Here is a 23,670-nt window from a genome sequence, read left to right on the forward strand (position 1 = left end):
GTATGATATGTAGTAATGCTTCCCTGATAGTTAGCTGTTCTCAATGTATTTTTGCATGAAAAGTGTCATAATTTTGCTAAACACAGAAAGACAGGCAACAATTCCCGATAATGGCAATGTGAAAAAAGTGAGATTTATGCAAATTTTTTGAAAATAAATAAACCTAAGAAACCACACATACACAAGTATTCACAACCTTTGCCATGAAGCTTAAAATCGAGTTCAGGTGCACCACATTTATACTGATCATCCTTGAGGTGTTTCTACAGCTTAACTGGAGTCCACCTGGGGTAAATTCAGTTGATTGGACATGACTTGGAAAGGCACACACCAGTCTACATATGAGGTCCCACAGTTGACAGTGCATGTCAAAGCACAAACAAAGCATGAAGTCTTAAGGCGCAAATTTGGGGAAGAATACAGAAACATACATGAGTGACTGCACAAGGTCCATACTGACTTAACTTTAGTTTGGGGGGCTAATATTAGCAGTTAGATACAAACCATTCCAGTGTGTGTAGCCATATTTTATTTTATGTTTTGTGTGTGTGGGGGGGGGGGGGGGGGTTGCACTGCATTTTGAACAAACTGACCTATGGGTGGACAGTGGAGATGTGGACTAAGCTCCAAGTTTGTTCAAAAATATTAAATATTCTTTTATTATTACTTTTCTCCTGAAAGGGTGGGGGGTGGGGGCTGTTGCTGTCCCAGGTTAGCACTGGCCATGGTGGCCTTTGAATTTTCACAGAGAACATGTAGCTAAAACATACCGAATTTACACATCTCTCAATTCGGTGCTTAATCATAAAACTATCTGTGCAATACCAGATTTGAAAATAATCAACTGCAGCTCAATGAGACACATAAAAACCAAAAGAAAACAATGACCTAAACATAGAATTCAGCTGCTCTGGATGTGAGATCACCATTAAAACCCAAAAGCACAGCCAAATATGGGCATGGAACAAAGAACCTGAACCAAAGTACAACACACATGCTTAAAGCAGGCTTATGTAAATGGATATACAAACAGACCCAAAACACTGCAAACTGGTCAGAGAAATAACTTGTAAGCTGGTGTCTTAGACCTGAACTTGAGGAACACAGCAACAGCCGCCCTCTGTGTTCTGCAATATGTAGTAAGCTCCTTTAGCTTCTCCATTTTTTACTTGGGGGCCAACATAGCAGATCAGATATGAAGCTGCGCTTCTCGACTCCACATTACATGGAGAATGGGCAGGGGTGGTCTAACCAAGTAGTTTTGATGTAATCCTTCAAAGTGTATATAAACTGAATCTTGATCAAGGGAAGTCTGAGGTCTCCTGCTAGAGCTATTGCTCCCATGACCCGATCCCAGATAAGCGATTGAAGATGACTGTTGAGTAGTTTTGACGTAATCCTTCAAAGCCTATATAAAAGTAAACAATGATCCAGAATCCGGATCCCGATCACCTCCAAAATTCAATGGAGTCTTCCTGATACAGTAGCTTGCAAAATTATTCAGTCCCTTGGTATGTCATGCAGTTTAATTTGTTTATGGCATTTCAAATACAAAAAGTAAATCAGGCTTCTCAAGATAAAAATTTCTAAAATTAACTTTTAGACTCAAACTGAAAGTAAATCTCTACAACTTGATATAAATTAATTAAAAATATAAAAGCCAAGATGATGGGTTGCATAAGTAATCAGCCCCTTTGGTATAATACTTGTAAATAATCAGTTTAATTGCCAGTTTTCTTCAGACAAGTCAGGGGATGGATACATGACAGGACTTGACAATAGCACTGGTCCGATGGCCCGGTGGCCTTTTTACACGTTCCGGGCCACCACGGGCCAGTGAAGTTCATATTTCACTGGTCCGTACTGGTCCGTCTTACCGTGAAGAAATCTGTCAAAATACATGTAGAAATTGAACATTTTCGCTACATCGTCCGCCATGTTTGTTGTGGTAGCTACGGCGCATGCGTGGGGCCGTCTTTCCGTGCCACTTGGGCAATGTTCCGAACATTGCCAAAGTGCAGACGAACCTGCAGATGAACTTCGTCTGCAGGAGCATCTTCTGATGTGGCGCGAATTTCGCTTCAACATCAATGCATCATTTTCGCTTACGCAAGATCAATCGCAGTGAATATTATGAATTTCTTGAAACCTCCTGCCCCTGGGCAGAAACCAGGGAAGCAAAGGAAAGAACAGCTATCACCCTCAAAACAAGCACAGAAGAGGAAGGCTGCTGATGCTGAATATGATAAGAAAAGGGTGAGGAAAACTTGGCAAGCTTCCTGGAAGAAAAGATGGCCATGGCTGGAGCATGATGAGGAGAGCGAGGTTGTCTTCTGTGGAACTTGTAGGGCCATGCCAGAATATGCTGACAAGTAAGTATAAATATACCAAGTCCTGGTAGACATCTGGTATGATTTCATACGCCAGTTTAAGAGTCTAATCAGTATGCCCTTGTGGAAACCCCACAGTGACAACATTAGCAAGGGAGCTTGGTATATGAAATTTAACATATTAATTTTGTAAATGATCAAGAAATAAATTTATTTTTGTATTAATGTCTGTGTGTTGAAAAAATTCATATCAGTTACCTAGCGACATTTTTTTCCAAAGTTGACTCACTTAAAGGTTTTTATCATGTAGTACGGGATCTGTGAGAAAAGAAACGGACCTTTTTATTTTTTTCAAAAACTATATGGATTTGAATCACGTGCGATTACATCAGACAAGCTTGAACCCTCGTGCGCATGCGTGAGTTTTTTCACGCCTGTCAGTTGCGTCATTCACCTGTGGGCACGCTTTGAGTGAGCACTGGTCCACCCCTCCCGTCGGAATTCCTTTGTCTGACAGCTTGCTGAGAGACTGGCACTTTGCTAAATCAAAATTTTTTCAGAAACTGTGAGGCAGATCCGAGTGGACACCATTCGAGAAATTCAGACGGTTTTCGGTGAAACTTTTAAGGGCTGATGAGAGATTATGGAGTGTTACTGTCGCTTTAAGGACTGCCCACGGAGCCAGACGGTGCGCCGCGCCCCAAGCCACCGTCGTCAGCCTGTTTCGAGCTGAAAACTTCCAAATTTAAGCCTCTGTGACCCAGGACGTCGTGAGAGAACAGAGAAGTTTCAGAAGAGGTCAGGATCAGCAGTTTATCCGGACATTCCACTGTTAAAGAAGATTTTGTAATGAAAGACGTGCGGACGGATTCGCTCGTCGGCACCCAGCAGCTCATGGCGCGGCGCCACAGCAAAACACCTCCGTTGGAAGCCTTAAAGGACAAGTTTGAACATGCCCAGCTGTTAAACAATTTCTCGGATACTCACTCGACTGAAAGCCATCGAAAGCCGCCTAAATCTTACGAATGGTTATCAACATGGAGGCGTTTTCATGTGGCGCCGTGCGATGAGCGGCTGCATCCCGACGCACAAATTCGTCCGCACGTCTTTCATTACAAAATCTCCTTTAACACTGGAATGTCCGGATAAAATGCTGATCCCGACCTCTTCTGAAACTTCTCTGTTCTCTCACGATGTCCTGGGTCAACAGAGGCTTAAATTTGGAAGTTTTCAGCTCGAAACAGGCTGACAACAACACTAATCTCTCATCAGCCCTTAAAATTTTCACAGAAAAACCGTCTGAATTTCTCGAATGGTGTCCACTCGGATCTGCCTCACAGTTTCTGAAAAAAAATTTTGATAAAGCAAAGCGCCAGTCTCTCAGCAAGTTTTCAGACAAAGAAATTCCGACGGGAGGGGTGGACCAGTGCTCACTCAAAGCCTGCCCACAGGCGAATGACGCAACCGACAGGCGTGAAAAAACTCACGCATGCGCACGAGGGTTCAAGCTTGTCTGATGTAATCACACGTGATTCAAATCCATATAGTTTTTGAAAAAAAATAAAAAGGTCAGTTTCTTTTCTCACAGACCTCGTATAAGAATATTGTGTTTGTTTTCAAGTGTTTTTGCATTAAGGAAACCCATTTCTAATGTCTGAGTGTTGATTTAAAAAATTCATATCGGTTACCCCCCGACATTTTTTTCAAAGTTGATTCAGTTTAAGGTTTTTATTATGTAGTATAAGAATACTGTCTTTGTTTTCTAATGTTTATGCATTGTGAAAGCCAAAGTTTAATGTCTGAGTAAAAAATTACTTAAGTTACCTCATATTTTTTTCCAGAGTTGATGCACTGTAAGGTTTTTCATGTAGTATAAGAATATTTGATAAAATAATGTATTTGTGTGTTTCTCTTATTCTTCTTCAGTTTGATGATAATTTGCAAAAAATATGAATTTTTTTTTTTGTCTTTTTTCAATAATTCCAGGTAAAGAAAATGGCTTTCCTTCCAAAAGGGCAGTTTTCCAGTTAGGGAAAAAAGAAACAAAACTTTTCTAATCTTTGATGTTAGTTATCCTATTATTTCATTTATTTTCCAAGAATTGCTCTTTGTACAAAGGTCAGGTTACTGATAGATGCACAGGCTTCGATCCCCACCAGAATAGAGCTAGTCACAAGGCATGTGTGCATCAGATGGAAAAGGAGAGGGAAGGACAACCCCAAGCCAGCTGTTCTTCAAGGAACCCATGTCAACAAAAAAATGGATGCCAAGTTTGAAGAGCAGATGACAAACATGTTCCACATTGCGTACTTCCTGGCGAAGAATAAAAAAAACATTCACTAACTTCCCAGAACAACAACAAATTTTTACTGGTGAAATTTAATGGGTCAACGCAACGCAACGCAAGTTGACAGTTAGAGTATTGTATATTACTGGGTCAATGCGGCGGCCGTCGGTTCGGCGCGGGCGTGACAGTATGGGCCAGTGAGATTTTCATCCGGGCCAGTAACTTTCAAATTCTACTGGCCCTGTGGGCCAGTACATAAATTGCCTTATTGTCAAGACCTGCATGAACATTTCCAAGTCACTGAATATGTCTTGAAGGCAACAGAACCACATCATCTGTAAAAAGTAGAAATGCAATTCTGATATCAAACGAAATACATTAAGATCACTGCCATGAAATCCATTAAAATCACAAACAGGATAGGTGACAAGGAGCAGGTCTAGTAGAGTCAAACACCCACTGACAACAGGTCTGGAAAGATGCAGAGAACACTGACAACGGCTACATTGGTTGTATAGAGACTGAATTGCTTGATTCTAATAAATTGGAATGGAAATTTTTGAATCAATTTCTCCACTAAGTTAAAAGTATGTGTTGTAAACATTACTCTCGACTTTGTGACCATTTTTCACCAGATTACAGAGACAGTACAGGTGAAATGAAGTTTCACCAAATGAAATGACGTTTTCCAACACAAAACATGACATCTCTTAGTTTCACACTCCAGTGAAATAGAAATCCATGTTCAAGTAAAATTATGTGTACGTACACACACACACACACCAATCATTGCAGAATTTCTTTTTTCTTTTTTCACATTTTCCATACCATCCCCAATTTATTTAAATATGGCATTGTAATTTGGGAAACACTTAGTATATGGCAAGGAAGTAATACACAAATAATACTATGGTATGAGATTTTTTTTTTTGTGAATGGACAGGATGGTGGGGGTGTCATTCTCCTTGTGAAATGCTCGATGGCAACTTAAGCACACCAAAGTTGTGCAAGAGGAAGTCAGTTATACTAATCAATCACAAATATTATGTCTTTGGGTTATGATTTGCTTAACCTTTGACCAATCTGTCTGAACAGGTAATCATCTGAAGACACTCACCCACATAATATTCTCACCAAGTTTGATGTAAATCAGCCAGGATGTTTTTTCTAAAAGCTTGTTTTGAATTTTGTTAACAAATCCACACACAAACAGTCAGGAGGAATTACAGGATCCTGCTCACCATGCTACCACTCCAAATAACACCTCTATTCCTGCTGTTCTACTACATCCAAAAAGGTGCAAAAACAGGATGAAAAGCCTTAAGCCGGATTGCTGTGCAGACCTGGCAACCCACCCGAAAACACAAGTAAAGACAGAACCGCAACAAACGCTGCTTCGGCTTCAAATTTTTATCCCGATGGAGGACAACCAAACAGGTTTCAAGCCATACTCACTGAGAATACCCCACTGAAAGATGTTCAAACATGACTGAAACAGTTAAAACTATGAACACCTGGAAGTTACCATGCATAGGGATAAGAGTTTGTCGATATCAATACCATTATTGATTCTGCTTATCAATCCGATTCATTATCAATTCCCTTATCGATACTGCTTGTGAATTTTCTGTGTACTAAAAGTAGGCGTTGCAGGTTTTCTATGTCAACAACATTTTATTGAGTCTTAAAGTAAATAAATATGAAATTGGTCACTGGATCCTTAAACTCTGGACATAATAAACTCTACATAGTGGATCCTTGATCTCTGGACATAAATAGAAATAAACAAAATCTGTAGTTTTTGTCAACAGCATTTCCTTTCACACATTATTGGCATAGATGTCTGACGGGTCAGTCACAATCAAGGTGTCTTAAGGTGTGTCACCTTAAGACAAAAATCAAAGTAAGCATTTTTCTTTGAATTGAGACCCATTATGAAGACCAATGTCTAGCACAATATAATCCAAAATTGTATTCATGTATCTCTAGCCAATTGTTTTTGGTGACAATATTAAGCCAAAGAGGCAAAGTCACATTTTGACCGTCACAGACTCTACAAAAGAAAGAATATCCTTAATACAAGAGTCATTTATTTTACTATTTACTTAAAAAAAATTGGTATATGTTTTGGTTATAAGGCTTAACAAACTGTATTCTTCAATATAGATAGAGCACTTCATCATGGATACTCATAGAATCATCCATGTACTATTTTAAAACTACGTGTGTAGAGTCCGTGACACTTTGCTACCTACAGACTTCATCATAACAGGTATAGGACCTCATTATTTATTCCATTCAACTTATCCGAACACAGGACAATAAAACTACTTAAGTTACATTCATCATGCTATTATTTTTAAATATAGGTATGTCACGGACTCTACAGGGTTTTCTGAACATCTGAGACCATGCAGTGCAAACATCGCCAAAATCAAAATATTGCTCTGGACGCATTAAATCTGTTTATTTTTTAGACACCCTTGAGACTTCAAATAACATTATTTAAAGACCAAAGGATGACTTTTTATTGTTTTCATTCAGCATTTCCATTCAATATTGTCTTGAAAATAAAATTTTAGAATGGTGTAACTCATTTCTGTAAAACTATGTAGCTGTCTCTTGGATCACCCCGAAATTAATGAAATTTTATGAAAATAGGAAACAGATATTTGTTTATATCACAGAAAAACATTTACATAAAAGACTACCACACCTTTATTGTTATACAATAAAACATGCCGCATCAGTTTTAAAGTGACACAGAATAACGCCTAATTTCATTTAAAAATGCACCACGTTTCTGGTCATAACTTGTTAAATATTAGGATTAATCAAACCATTTTTTGGCAACATGAAGTTTTTTTCATATGCAGATGCTGAAAGCAAAAGTACATATTCATGACATATGATTTAGTGTTTCTGATATGATAACATCTGTATCTTGTATCTATAGCCTTGATTATCACTGACCCGTTTCCATGCATCTGAGCTGAGCTCTTGCAGCTGGCTGCGCTGCACGTCAGGATGTAATAATTTGGGAGGAAAAAAACATTTTAGTCAATTGTAGTTTATTGTCTGTATTACAGTGTTCGGAAAGAGCTGTTATTTTATTTAAAGCAGCAATTCGTTTTGAAATTATTAATTCCGACAAGACTGTCTCAGCAGGGAACCGTGCAGCATTTAGAGGTGTCAATGGAACACAGGACGATTCTCGTTTCTTGACTGTAACAAGACAAGAGTCCTAGTTAGTGAGTTTAATCCACACAAAAGTGACTCACGATTGACATATTTTAATGGTTTTGAGAGGAGTTAAGAAGTGGATTTTCCGCTTCTGAAGAGCAGCGAATCAAAGAACCAATCAGCCAGAGAATTGTTTCATTGGTTCACGCTTCAAAGTGGAGTCGCGCTGCAGAAGCGGTTGATTACAGAGCCGCTGAAGAGTCTGCAATCAACGTAGAGAAATAATCATTTTCCCGACAAACACCTTCAAAAACAATGGCCGGTCTAAAGGACCGATATGGGAATCGTTAAGCAAAAAGACTATTGATACTGGTGGATCGAATAATTTCTTAACGATACACGAAAAGAACTGGTTCTCGATACCCAACCCTAACCATGCACAAACGACAATTTTGCTAATCGGGATACTGTTCAAAAATTTCATACCGATTTCAAATCTAGTGCTGATGATGGCCATAACTACTATGTATACCAAGTTTCTCAAGATTCACAAAAATTGGATCAAGAAGTTACAACCCCAATTCCAATTAAGTTGGGACATTGTGTAAAATGTAAATAAAACAGAATACAATGATCTGCAACTCCTCTTCAACCTATATCCAATTGAATACACCACAAAGACAAACTATTTAATGTTCAAACTGATAAACTTTTTTGTTTTTATGCAAATATTTGCTCATTCTGAAATGGATGCCTGCAACACATTTCAAAAAAGCTGGGACAGTGAGAACAAAAGCCTGGGAAAGTTGATGAATGCTCAGAGAACATCTGTTTGGAACATTCCACAGGCGAACAGGTTAACTGGAAACAAGTGAGTGCAGGGTTCTAGCTAGGATAAAATTTTAGCGTAGTGGTAATGTCGAGGGAGTGAAGCGACCGAGGGGGGGGGGGGGATGGTGCGGAAGGGGGGAAGCTTTTGAAAATTCAAGGTGGAAAATTGGCCATTTAGAGGTACCTAAAGGGGAAAAGCCAGGTACGACAGCCCAAGCCCCTTCATCTTGTCCAGAAGGCTGGGGAAGTTTGTTGAGTGGGCAATCTCATTCTGGGGTAGCAGTACATGGCCCTCAGTGAGGCAGTTGGAGTCCGTGGACATTTTTAAGTCAAGACTTAAAACCTATTTTTATTCTCTTTATGAGTAGTTTTTATTTTATGTTTTATTCTTTTACTTCTGTTTTTAATGAGGTATTTTAATTTTTTTATTTTAATTTTTTTATTTTTATTTTTTTATGTTGAACTCTTCTGCATGAAGCACCTTGAGACTGCTTTTGTTGTAATTTGGCGCTTTATAAGCTGATTAAATAGAAATTGAACAACATTTTATTGAGTCTTAAAGTAAATAAATATGAAATTGGTTACTGGATCCTTAAACTCTGGACATAATAAACTCTACATGGTGGATCCTTGATATCTCGACAAACAGAAATAAAATCTGTTAGTTTTTGTCAAAAGCATTTCCTTTCAGACATTATTACTGGCATGAATGTCTTTCCATACCTATGAGCTGAGCTCTTGTAGCTGCGCTGCACGTCAGGTCTATAAAGAATGCAGGACGTCGGAAAAACGTTTTAGCCGATTGCAGTTATTGTCTGTATTGCAATGTCTGTAAGAGGTGTCATTTTATTTAAAGTGGTGATTCGTTTTGAAGTTATTAATTCTGAGCGGACTCTGTCTCAGCAGCGCTGCCGTGCAGCGTTTGAAGCTGTGACAACAGAACGGAGCACGATTCTCGTTTCTCGACTGAAACAAGACAAGAGTCCTAGTTAGTGATTTTAATCAACACAAAAGTGACTCATGATATTTTAATGGCTTTCAGAGGGGTGAAGAAGCGGACTTACCGCTTCTGAAGAGCAGGGAATCAAAGAGCCACGAGCCATTGAATCGAAGCATTGCTTCACGCTGCAGAAACGGTTGATTACAGATCCTGTAATTAACCTCGTTGTAATGTAATCAAAATTGTAACGGTCCAAAATTATAGCATAACAGGCCGTAACGCAAGTTTGCACTAGCTAGAACCCTGGAGTGTCATGACTGGGCATAAAAGGAGCATCCCCAAAAGGCTCAGCCATACACAAGCAAAGATGGCACGAGGATCACCACTTTGTGAACAACTGCGTGGGAAAAAAAAAGAAAAATAGTCCAACAGTTTAAGAACAATGTTCAATTGCAAGGAATTTAGGGATTCCATGATCTGCAGTCCATAATATAATCAGAAGATTCAGAGAATGTGGAGAATGGGCATGGGCAACTTGCACATCGGTGATGGCACCATCAATGCTGAAAGGTACATCCAGGTTTTGGAGCAACACATGCTTTTCTCAAACACTGATTTATAAAGAACATTCATGTCAAATCTGATGATTGCATCACCAAGTGAACAATTTTGGCCCAACGACATTCTTATCTGCTCCACCATAAGTCAATCAGTGAGGCTTCAGATGCCAACTGTCACGGGGGAATTCGTGTTGGCTCAAGCAAACATTCAACACAAATATTTTATTTCTCTTGTGCTCTCGCTGTCTGTGTCAAACCACTGAGTCACTATATGTTGCACTAAGCATCAGTATTTGGTCCACATTACTAAATATATTGCTCCAGTAATAACATCTGAACACCCAATGACTACATGTGGAAAATATGTTGCAGACTCCAGGCACCATGTCAGGTGTTATTAATTGCTTGGTTGTCACAAAGATGCTATGTCTTATTACATGCAGCTACTAAGTCTCAAAAAAAGGAAAGAAAAAGACCCCAGACTGGGAGGAAAACAACAACAAAACAAAAATCCAGAGATCAACTTTGACCTCACAATTCCACTGGACTCATTCTGAAGAAGCAATCCTTGCAAAGAAAAGTCTAAATTTTTCATTTCCTATCATGTAGATGCTAAATCACTTACCAATGCCATAAGCTTTAGCAAACAGCCACCGCAGGTTGGCAGCTATTTTCGCTCTGGCAGAATCATACATCTCCAGTGGTATGACTTCCATTGTGCCCTCTGTCATTCCGGCCAAATCCACTTTTCTCCTGGTTCTGTCCTCCCCAGTACATGACTCGAGATCCATCCTTAAAAAAAAAAAATAAAAAAATAAAAAATAAAAAAAAAACATTTTTTCAGTTGGTTAAACATAAGTGCATGACACAACCTTGTAGTGTGACAGGGCATGGTACGAGGAGGGGTTGACCGATTATTAGTCTGGAAGATTATCTGACCAAATATTCAACATTTTTACAGTTATTGGTCATTTATAAAACAGATCTACTGATAAGAGTTTAATTTTAAAATATACTACTCTGGCTCTGAAACAGATGCAGTTGCTACTTTCCAGTAGAAAATATTTCATCCATCATAATTTACCTTTTTTCCCCAAAATATTAAACAGAAAAATGTACCAATCCAAATTTGTGAGCCATTGTCCCCGTATAATCAGTCTGCCTTACTACCACCGGCAGAGGAGGGGACGACTGTGTGACCGAGCTAATTACAAAAGTTGATGCTTTATATTAATAACTATTTCAATGAAGAGATGCTCGCTGAATAGTGACACTGCCTATAATCATCTTAAATCTGTAGTTTCATGAGATGCCGTCATTTGTGCAAAAAGTAATTTTTTAAAAACTGAAAGTGGTGCAATGTGAGTGTGAATTTGAAAGTACATTAAAAACAACAACAAAAAAAAACACAGCAGCTAGTAAAACTCTGGCTGATGGCAGCTCTCTCTCTGTTCTCTTCTACATTAAAGCTACTGTATGCAAGTTTAAGACAAAAACAAATGCTATGTCCACCTAATTTTATATTATATATATATATATATATATATATATATAATATATATAAATAACAGTTACTAATCTTGAATTATTTATTTATACTACTTTACACTGATGTCTGATACGGCCCTATCATATGGAGAAAAAAGCCCACTAGCCACACCACCCTACTGAAATATGAATCACTGCTTTCCAGTTTTTAGCAATGTCCCACCCACAGCACTACCTGATTTGTTCGATGTCAAAAATTCAGCTACATCAACTGTATTAAAATTGTTTGTTCAACTTCATAATAATGCTGTTTATAGCCCCCCGCACCTTTTGTGTAAAGGGCATGTTGAAAGGTTTTATAAATTCAAATTATGCTAGAAGGCATTTCAAGAAAGTTCTGCGTTTGTGTCATTCTATTTTTTTTTTTTTTTTTTTTTACTAGAGGCAGTGGTGGGCACAGCTAAGCAAAATGTTAGCTTCGATAACTGGCAATCAGCTAACTAAAAAGTTATCTTTTATAATGCTAAACCGATAAACTGCCTAAACACTTATCGAAAGCTACAGCTAGCTTTCAATTTTGTCTCCCGTACGCTCTCAGCTACTAACAAGCTGATTTTAAGTTTACACACCGCCAAAACTTCTAACAGAATAAAAGGCGATCACAAAGCCATCCAATGAGCCAGCACTATCTTTGTGCGCGCTAACCACTGCTGTAGGAAAGCGCCATTTACCTTGACAGGATACAGTGGTCCAGCTATGAGGCGGAGGTCTTGAAATGGAAAGCAGGTTTGACTTATGGCTTGATTTATTAATCAAATTAATCCAGATAGAATAACTACATTAATGCAACGCTTAAAATGTACAAAGTCTGTCATATCTGTTAATTTTAAAATGATGCACACCAATTCTGAAGATTTGAACATAAACACACAGATGCCCAAAGGGATTATGGGTAAACTTAGGCTGAATCTCAATTCTGCACCTTGGCCCTTCCCCTTACCCCTTCCCCTCTGTTTTGCGGGGGCACAAGAGACAGAGGGGTGTCTCAATTCTCTTTTTGGAGTGAGGCGGAGGGGTAGGCAGAGGGCTACAAACCCCTTCAAACAGAGTGAATCTGGATGCACACTCCGTTTAGAGGGGTAGGAGGAGCTTACTGCTGTCTCCACAGAAAGAAACATGGCGCCCAGAGCCGCACAAATGAAAGCGGCTTTCATTACAAATTACGCTGTTTAGAAACTTATAACTTGCCAAAAAAACTTTACAGGCAATTGCCTATGACAGCAACGTGTATGCTGCTGGATGCATGTTGTGTATACTGTCGTTCTGAAGAATATCGTAACTTTGCTCGTGTGCTGAGGCGTTATAATGCATATACACACAAACACTACGATAAACACTTTTAAATCGCACAATGGAGAAAATCGTGATAAAAGATAAGCACGTTAGTTTGTATGTTCATAAATCTTTGGATAATAGCGATCCCTGCTGTTGGACTTCAAGGTTTGTAACGTGTGTGTATTTTGTAAACAAACAGGGAGTCCTGAGCACAATTGTCTCCTAATAAGCTTTCAGGCAGAAAATGAGGAGAAGTTTCACCAATGGGAGTAAGTTGGAAAATATATACACACACATGTATATGTGTAACACATAACCAGACGTCCTAATAGACTATTATTTGTCAAGGAAATTTCTATAGGAAATAGGGCTGGATGCAAAAAAATGGGAGAATTTGAAAAAATAATAAGGTTAACAGAACTAGATGCAGCCCATAACATACATACAGGTGCTGGTCATATAATTAGAATATCATGAAAAAGTTGATTTATTTCAGTAATTCCATTCAAAAAGCGAAACTTATATAATGTATACATTCATTCCACACAGACTGATATATTACAAGTGTTTATTTTAATTACTAAATCAACTAACAATATTACCATTATTAATGACTAATTATTAGTATTATTAACATTAATTAATTAGGAATTAATTAATTATTAATACTATTAACTATTATTAGAAATCACAAATTAATTATTAATACCACAAAATTCTCCGACATGATTGCCATGTGTCGAAGAAATATGCGACTTCTTCTATTTCTTTGCATTTACGCAGAAAGGCGAGAAAATATGAGGTCTGTTAGAAAAGTATCGGACCTTTTTATTTTTTTCAAAAACCTGATGGATTTGAATCACGTGTGCTTGCATGAGCCAACCTTGAACCTTCGTGCGCATGCGTGATTTTTTTCACGCCTGTCGGTTGCGTCATTTGCTTGTAAGCAGCCTTTGTCTGAGGATGGGTGGAGTCTCTCGTCGTTTTTTTCTTTGCAAGGAAATGGCGGAATGACTGCATCAAATTTTGCCATCAACTGGGCGACAGCCAGGTGGAAACCATTCGGATTATTCAGACAGCTTTCGGTGACGATCCTCTGGCATCACACAGATTAAGGAGCGGTACAACCGGTTTAAAGACGTCCGCACAACGGTGGAGAGCGCGCCGCACTCCGGTCGGCTTTGGCATTTGAGTTGGAAGAATGGATAACGTTTATGCAGATTGACAGGTAAGAAATTTTTAATCAGCGTTTTTACGCCATGTTGTCCTCAGAAAGAGTTAAGGTGCATTTGGGTGGGAAAAAGTGTTTAACACATGACGGATCAGCTGTTTTTAGTGAGGACAGTTTTAAATAAAGGGGGGGAAAAAAAAAGCATAAAAATGTCTTTGTAAAGGTCAGTGCAGGTGTGCTGCTGTCCCCCTACTTTGAGAGATGACGACTGTATTTTCAACTTGGAGCTGCTGCAGAAAACCACAGATTAAAAGCTCGCAGCTCGCTCAAAGTGCGCAAAGTAGGCATTTCAGTCGAACCCTGACCCCCTGCCCACGGGACAGTTTAATCCCACAATCAACCAGCAATGCGAAAATAACAGTAATGCACAGTAACTTGGAAAAGTAACTTTAATCTGATTACTGATCTGGAAAGAAATAACGCATTAGATTAATCGTACCAGTGCTGTGTTCAAAAGATCGATCCACGATCCGATATCGATCACAGCTCAAAAAAATAAGATATCGATCCAAAAATATGTGGATCGATCTTTTCCAGGTGGCTATTAGGGACTATTTTCTTTGACGCGGAAGGAGCAAAATAAAAAGCAGGTGCCGGCTAAACGAAAGCGAAACTTAAGAAAGCAAGATGGCAGAAGCTGCAGAGGTAAATCACCGCCTGGAATGAAAGCTGATGTTTGGCAATATTTCGGATTCAAACGTTACAAGGACAAAGACGAACTAGACAGAACAAAAGCAGTGTGCAGACTGTGCCAAATAGAGGTAAAATATAGTGGCAATACCACCAATCTCCGCAACCACTTATCCAGGCACCACGCCGCAACAGCTAAACCTGTCGCTAACCAAACAGCGCTGGAAAAGGCATTTGGTGTTAAATTTCCCTCGAATTCTAAGCGTGCCTTGAGCATAACTGAGGGTCTCGGAATATTTATTAGTAAAGACCTACGACCCTACAGTGTGGTAGAAAATGCTGGATTCAAACTACTGATCAAGAGACTAGAACCACGCTATGTCCTGCCCAGTCGCAAACATCTGAGCGAAACGGTAATTCCACAAATGTATGCGAAATCAAAAGATACCCTTGCACATTCGCTGAAATCTGCCGAGAGAGTGCACTGACCTGCGACTGCTGGACCTCCAGAAATACCGTGTCTTATCTGACTATTACTGCCATCACATTGACGAGGAATGGAGGCTAGCTTCTAGTGTTCTACAGACCAGAGAAGTTGAAACAAGCCACACTGCAAGGTAATCTCGCTGGATCTGTCTCACCAAAGCCATACAGGAGTGGGGAATCACTGACAAAAACCCCGCAATTGTTACGGATAATGCAGCCAACATCGTGGAGGCGGTGCAATAATGGGCCATTTTCACATGGGCTGTTTTGCGCATCTCATCAACTTGGCATCCCAAGCAGGACTAAAAACTCCTGCTATCGCACGCTTACTGGTGCGGGTAAGGCGAATTGTGGCGTTTTTTCACCGAAGCCCCACTGCGAGCCACACATTAAAAGAGAAGCAGCAGCTCCTTCAATTGCCACAGCACAAGCTCATTGTGGACGTCACGACCAGGTGGAACAGCTCCCTGGATATGCTGGGACGTTTCCTCGAGCAGCAGCCAGCCATCTCTGCAGCGCTGCTGTCACCTGACGTCCGCAGGAGGGAAAGCGATATATGCACTTTAATGGAGACAGACATCACCACCGCAGAGGACGTGGTGAAATGCCTAGGGCCAATGAAGACGGCCACGCTCGCCATCTCCGAGGAGGCATCTCTAACTATGTCCATGGTTGCACCACTGCAGTTTCAGCTTCTGAGTCAGATGACATGTACTACTGAAGACTCTTCTGTGATTAAGGAGCTCAAACAGCAGTTCATAACAACTTGAACTCAAGGTATGTTCATTTAACATGGCTGTGTAGTAGTAGCATTGAAATGCATTAGTCTATAGTTTTTTAATATACTTGTCTGATTTTATTCACATTTTCTTACTTAGAATAGAGCAGTGATTTTAGACTGTACAATTCATACTAGTGTGTTTGCATGACTGTTCCATCTGTATGCATTTACTGTAGGCCTACCCTGCTATATACAATGGATGCATGTTTAATCTATCTATCTATCTATCTGTCTGTCTGTCTGTTCCTCTATATAGATATGAAGCCCTGATGGAGACCTTGTGTGTAGCATCATCATTGGATCCACGTTTCAAGACCCTACCATTCCTGTCTGGTGAGGCACGTGATGCTGTCTTCTTGAAATTGACCTCTGAAGCTGCTCATCTGAACCCATCAACTGATGTAAGTTAAGTTTGCAGATTATATAGTGTGCACATTTTAATATATTTAGACTAGTTTTTTTAATTGGGCAGCAAAAGACTGAATTCAGGTTAATTTGTGTATTATTTTGTAATATTTTTCTGCATCAGGAAACTACACCAGAGCAAGAAGACACCTCCCATGGTTCAACTGATGTGTCTGTGCCTGCACCAACTCAACCAAAGAGGCAAAAAGACTCATCTGCTCTGATGGCTTTACTGGGGTCAGCCTACACACCACCAGAAACTCTACTACAAAGGAAAACTACTCCCACTGAAAGGGCTGAGGAAGAGGTCACCACCTACAGGAAAGTACCATCTATTCCTCTTTCTCAAAATCCACTGACATGGTGGCAGGTGCATGCAGGGGATTTTCCTCTTCTGGCAGGCCTAGCAAAGCAGTACCTTTGCATACCTGGGACCAGTGTCCCATCTGAGCGAGTCTTCTCAACCGCTGGAGACATTGTTAGTGCTCAAAGGAGCTGCCTCACTCCACAGCACGTAGACCAGCTCCTTTTTCTCCAGAAAAATTACACAATTCCTGAAGACTAGGACTCTTATCAGTCTCTTGGTGGCACCAACTGTCAAGGTTACACTCAGACTTATCAGTCAAGCATCATTTCTTACACAATTGCTGTGGCTGCTGAACTACTTTTTTTTTTCTTTGTGGTCAGAAACCCTGCCATGGGTATGTTATTCAACTAAAAGAGGGCCACCAAATGTCATGGTTTTGATTTAAATTTCAAATAAAACTTGGATTTTTTTTCATTCCAAAATAATTACTTTAAATTCTTGACTCTTCTCTCTGTGTGTCCCTCTTACACATACACAGATACAATCACAAACACACATGGGGCTGTTTTGTCTATGAGACAGTTTTTATTTTAAAGTGACAATCCAGCAATATGTAAATAGATCGAATCGGATCGAATCGTGGATCGAATCGTATCGTGACCTTATGAATCGGAATCGAATCGATCCTGGAAATTCGGATCGATTCCCAGCCCTAATCGTTACTGAAAAAAACGGTCAGATTAGAGTAACGCATGGGTTAAAACAATAAATTTTCATCTGACTGAAATTTTTTCCCGGCAAAAATCAATGCCAGCAACTCTCTAAAATGTGGCGGAGTGGGGGCACACACTCTTTTTCCTCAGTAAATACAATAAACACATTATACAGTATACAAATCTATTCTAAACAGCCTCTAAGGAGAGAGACAAAGCATTAAAAAAAATGCAAAACTTGAACATAAAGGTACATAAAAGGGTGGTGGGGGGTGGCGTGTAGTCTTGATTCTGGGGGTCTGGGGGTGCCCCCCCAGAACATTTTTTAAACACCAAGTCAAATTTTGTGTATTCTGGTGAATTTTAACAGGTATGAAGCCCTCTGAAACAAAGAAAACTCACTTCAATCTGTGAAGTAAAAACATAGTATTGATTGTGGGGGGGTCTGCAGGCTCTCCCCCAGAATTTTTTTAAAAGAGCAAGTCAAATTTTGTATATTCTGGTGAATTTTAATGGGTATGAAGCCGACTGAAACAAAGAAAACTCACTTCAAACTGTTAATTAAAAACACAGTATTGATTCTGGGGGATCTCCCCTAGAAATTTTTTAAGGGAGCAAGTCAAATTTTGTACATTCTGGTAAATTTTAATGAGTATGAAGCCCTCTGAAACAAATAAAAGTCACTTCAAATTGTGAAGTAAAAACACACTATTGATTATGGGGGGTCTGGGGGTGCTCCCCCAGAAATTTTTTAAAAGAGCAAGTCAAATTTTGTATATTCTAGTGAATTTTAATGGGTATGAAGTCCTCTGAAACAAAGAAAACTCACTTCAAACTGTCAAGTAATAATTCTTTGTCTTCTGTAGTATTGATCAGTTCTAATCCGGTGAATGCACCAAATGGGTGCTGTGTTGCTGGCTGTACAGTCAATAAAATACAAAATTGGGGCCTAAAGCAAATGACAACATTGTTCTGCTGTGCCCAAAGTAACACTGTCACCAGTTTTGAAAACGCATGCGCACTCAGTAACTCAAAACTGGCGTATTTACATTTAATCGGTAAAATGCTCTCACTTGTAAAACAAACTAGGGCTGCAACTAACGATTATTTGAGTAATTGATTAATCTTTTTTTGTTGTTTGTTTGTTGTTTTTTATTTGCATGTGAGTTTTGCCATTATTTCTTGAAGTGAGTTATTAAAAGGCCTTTGTCATGCAACATCAATGTTCGAGCTTGTAATAAAGTTATGATGTTATATTCTCGTCAAAAACATACCTGGAGAAGTGTTATGTTTTATTTTGCACATACATACATCACTGACACACCACAAAGAGATTTCCATCAAGTTTCACTGGATTATGAGCATTTTTAGATGCCTACAGCAACTATCTCAACCACTGACAACATATTACAGCAAGAGTCCACAAAAGTATTTTAAAGACCTGACTAAAGTGTAATATGTGATCTTTAATAAGTTATTTTCATGAAAAAAAGACAAATGTGCAGTTTACTGCATTTTATTTTTTCCCTGTGTAAAAACACAGCTTAGATGTGGTTTGACCAAAACAAATTGTCATTAAACTTAAATAAAACAGGGATGAAGTGGAGTCACTAGATGTTCACAGGAAACATTTATTTATGTTCATTGTTAGTTGGTTTTACCTTTTCTGTTGTGTTCTGTTTTATCAGGTTCTTTGTCTGTTTCTCTAAAAATGTATTGTAGCAATATTAGTTATTACTTTTGTTGTTGTCGCCATTATTAATATATAATTAAAAATAAATAAAAAAATATTACAATTCATAATACATTTGACTCTTTTACGACAACAAATGCTGAGCCATTAATTATTATACAGAAAAATGCACACAAACTGTGCTGAGACGCGAACAGCTTAATGCTAACTTTAAAACTGAAAAACCATAGACATGCTAATGCGTTAGCATCGGTCCCATTTTTAAGTTATAAAATACATCTATCAGCTGTTTTAGAAGACCATAACAGGTCGGTTTAATATAAAAAAGGTAAATATTACTCACAGACATATGCGCTTTTGGGTTTTAGCGGGGGGAAATTAAGATAAAGCGAAATAATACAACAAACCATCGAAGCAGTGAGTCGAATCATTGCTTCATTGGTTCAAAGCAAAGCCACACCCCGCTCTACTTGGGGAAGGTCTGCCAATGTTCTCACGAAGAGAGCGAGGAGGAGGACAGTGGCTCACGGCAAGCAGTAAACAGAGCGGAGAGGAAGGAAAATTCACACAGCCCCTTTGCGGTGCGGCACCATCCACGCAGACATTGCTGATTTGATTAGCGCAGAATGGGATGTTGCTTTGACAGTGAGACTATCATATTTCGGCCCCAAAACATGCATGACACCACGTGCGCACCTGTGGTTAAATTTTCCAAATGACGGAAATCCGTCGTGGTGACAGAGAACTTTAACCCATGGAGTAATGCATTACCGGCATCACTGGTTGTCAATGACAACAAGCAACAACTTCAGCCATCTTCTACCAAAGCATACTCGCCACCAAGCAGATGTGCCAGTTCTTACACCAGCTGTACAGGCATCAATGAAATTCACCAAAATAAAAAATAAAAAAAATTTAAAAAGATTGATGCAGCCCAATTTTGTCATCAGGCGGGAATGATAAACTAATGTTGTTGTTTTTTTAATGGGGCCTAATGCTCACTTTGGTCTTCTGGAGGTAGTTCTTCACCAAGAGTGACTGATGTATGTTTTGGGTTACTGTTGTGCTGGAAGAGAAAAGTGACAACCCAGACCCAGCTTTGCTGCTGATGGCTTGAGGTTTTCTTCCAAAATCTTCACATATCCTTTCTTCATGATTCCTTCCACCTTGAGGAGATTCTCAGTTCCAGACGAACTGAAACATCACATAGCATAATTCTTCCACTGCTGTATTTCACTGTGGGGATGGTGTTCTCCCTTCTTTCTCCAAACACAAGCATTGTCTCTATGCCAAAGAGCTCTAGTTTCATCTCATGTGACCAAAGGACACACTTACAGTATACCTTTGTCCAGGTTGTCCTTAGCATACTTGCCTGACTTAAAGAAGTCTCTTCTGCAGAAGTGGAGTTTTGGTCAATTCTTAGTGGGGCTAATAATTTTGATCCTGGTAGTTCTAGGATTTTGTGAAATAATTTTATTTCTATGTGTAAAGTAAACTCATGTAAGCATCTAAAATAAAACTAGGATGTTTAGAAATGTGTTAAAAATTCTTTGCTCTGTTAAAAAAAGAAAAAAGACGAAATAAGAAAATATTACATTTCAAAGTGGGGGGGGGGGTAATAATTGTTGATCATTTTATAGTTTTTTTTTTTTATTTATTGAGGACCACAAATATAAATAAGACGTTTGACTTTGCATTATCAGCATTTTATTTCATGTACGGGGCTTTTGGTTTTTTAATAATTGATAGTGTACGGTTTTGTTTAAAATGCCAAATAAATCAGCAACATTGCCTTCAATTAAGTGACAATCAATTGGGTTACTACTTGAGCACTAATTTATATATACACATACATTCACACACACGTACATACTGGTCATATAATTAGAATACCATGAAAAAGTTGATTCATTTCAGTAAGTCCATTCAAAAAGTTAAACTTGTATGTTATATTTATTTATCACTCACAGACTGATATTTCAAGTGTTTATTTCTTTTAATTTTGATAACTGGCAACTAATGAAAATCCCAAATTCAGTATATCAGAAAATTCGAATATTAAGACCAAAAAAAAAAAAGATTTTTAGAAATGTTGGCCAAGTGAAAAGTATGACCATGAGAAGTACGAGTACGTACAGCACTCAATACATAGTTGGGGCTCCTTTTGCCTGAATTACTGCAGCAATGTGGCATGGCATGGAGTCAGTCAGTCTGTGGCACTGATCAGGTGGTATTAGAACCCAGGTTACTCTGATAGTGGCTTTCAGCTCTTCTGCATTGTTGGGTCTGGCGTGTCACATCTTCCTCTTCACAATATCCCATAGATTTTCTATGGGATTAAGGTCAGGCAAGTTTGCTGGCAAATTAATAACAGGGATACCATGATCCTTAAACTAGGTACTGGTAGCTTTGGCACTGTGTGCAGGTGCCAAGTCCTGTTGGAAAATGAAATCTGCATCTCCATAAAGTTGGTCAGCAGCAGGAAGCATGAAGTGCTCTACAACTTCCTGGTAGACAGCTGCATTGACTTTGGGCCTCAGAAACACAGTGGACCAACACCAGCAGATGACATGGCACCCCAAACCATCACTGACTGTGGAAACTTTACACTGGACCTCATGCAATGTGGATTCGGTGACTCTTCTCTCTTCCTCCAGACTCTGGGACCTTGATTTCCAAAGGAAATGCAAAATTTACTTCCATCAGAGAACATAAATTTGGACCACTCAGCAACAGTCCAGACCTTTTTGTCTTTAGCCCAGGCAAGACGTCAAGTCGGCAGTCTTCCCCATGATTGTGTAGTCTACAGAACTAGACTGAGAGACCATTTAAAGGTCTTTGCAGGTGTTAATTAGCTGATTAGAGTGTGACACCAGGTGTCTTCAATAACGAAACTTTCCACAATATTCTAATTTTCTGATACTGAATTTTGGATTTTCATTAATTGTCAGTTATAATCATCAAAATTAAAAGAAATAAACATTTGAAAGATATCAGTCTGTGTGGAATGAATGAATATACAAGTTTCACTTTTTGAATGGAATTACTGAAATAAATCAACTTTTTCATGATATTCTAATGATATGACCAGCACCTGTATAGACAAAATCAGTAACCACTAATGTACACGTTGCAAGGGGGCTTTTAACAGTTAAAAGTTAATTAAGACAACATTAAAACAACACCGGGGTGTGATCGTTTACGGACAACAGCTCCACATTTTACAATTTACCCAAAATCAGAATATTAACTGGCCAACATTATTTACGGTCATGTAAAGATGCAGCATTTTCCTGACGTTAGCTAAGCGCCGCTGAATGCAGCAAACGTTGCTAACCACTCGTTTCTATCTCGATTCTGGTTAGCCGTCTAGCTAGTTAACGTTACCTTTACAGGTGTGTTGTATTTACAGTCAGCCTTCAGCTTGGTCGGGGCGAACACTTAACCAAGGACCAGCCTCGACGAACAGCGGCCCGCTGTGAGGAGAGTACAGCAACAGCGGCGGCGACAACACATCTTAGTTGGCTAATCGTGTTAGCAGCAGGACGAGTGTGAACGGTCCCTCCCAGCAACGAGATCCAATCTGCGGCCTGTGTAACTACGGCTCTCCGGTGGAGCGGAAAAAAACAACAACAGAAGGGGATGGGTTCCCAATAAAGAAACGACGTACAGAGACTTCTCTATCGAAATACAATCTTTCTATCACACACCGCGTGTCCCATCATAAATATCCTGATGAAAACTGTGCGGCGTTCAGCCCATACAAACGTAATTATCTACTGGCGACGTTAATACTCAAACGACGAAGCACGTACCGAACAAAACGGCCTAATATTCGAAGCTTGCTTCGGTTGACGGCCTTCTTCTTCTTCTATAACGCTTCACAACAACTAACATCCATGATGTTGCATTACTACCACCTTCGGTTTTTAATTATTCCCCGGTATTCATTCACTCTAACCTGCCTGCTTAACATATGGCTCCGTCTTGCCAGCAATTGCTTCATGTTTTATATTTCATGTATTACTTTCCTGCACAGTTATGTTAAGCTGTCTCAGCTTTATGGCATTATTGATGATAAGACCTGTTGGATGTTTCCAGTGACGTGAAGGTTGCATTCTCGCCATTCGCTTTGCTTAATTCATTACCACCCTTATCACCATAATGTCAGCTCCCTATTTATAAACAGTACCCAATCTAGAGCCCGTGGATCCCCACGGGCAACACGCTAATTTGCTCTGTCAGCTTTTTTATTACATACATTGGTTGTTGGTGGATGAAGGTCCTACTGGTGGTTCTGTATGGCCAAGGTTGAAAGGTATATTATATTCAGAGATATATTATTTCCACTGGATTGAAAATAACACTGGAAGTTGTATCTAGAGGTGGGCGGATCGATCCTAATATCGATAATATCAATACCAACACTGTATTGATACTGAAAGATCCTCGTGTAGAAAGATCAATACT

General features: G+C 39.2%; 1 protein-coding gene across 1 annotated transcript in view; it reads right to left on the reverse strand.

Annotated features, from left to right (window-relative positions):
• camsap1b (calmodulin regulated spectrin-associated protein 1b) overlaps nt 1–23,071 on the reverse strand; it is a 120,482-nt gene extending 97,411 nt beyond the window's left edge. The window contains exons 1-2 of the mRNA XM_034170918.1: nt 22,588–23,071; nt 10,757–10,923 (exon numbers count right to left, since the gene is read on the reverse strand). Of these exons, the coding sequence (XP_034026809.1) occupies nt 10,757–10,922 (166 nt within the window). The 5' untranslated portion in view covers nt 10,923; nt 22,588–23,071. The remainder of the gene's footprint in view (nt 1–10,756; nt 10,924–22,587) is intronic.
• Between the last annotated feature and the right edge of the window lie 599 nt (nt 23,072–23,670).

This window comes from Thalassophryne amazonica, chromosome 5 (genome assembly GCF_902500255.1).
Source record: "Thalassophryne amazonica chromosome 5, fThaAma1.1, whole genome shotgun sequence".
Classification (NCBI taxonomy): domain Eukaryota; kingdom Metazoa; phylum Chordata; class Actinopteri; order Batrachoidiformes; family Batrachoididae; genus Thalassophryne; species Thalassophryne amazonica.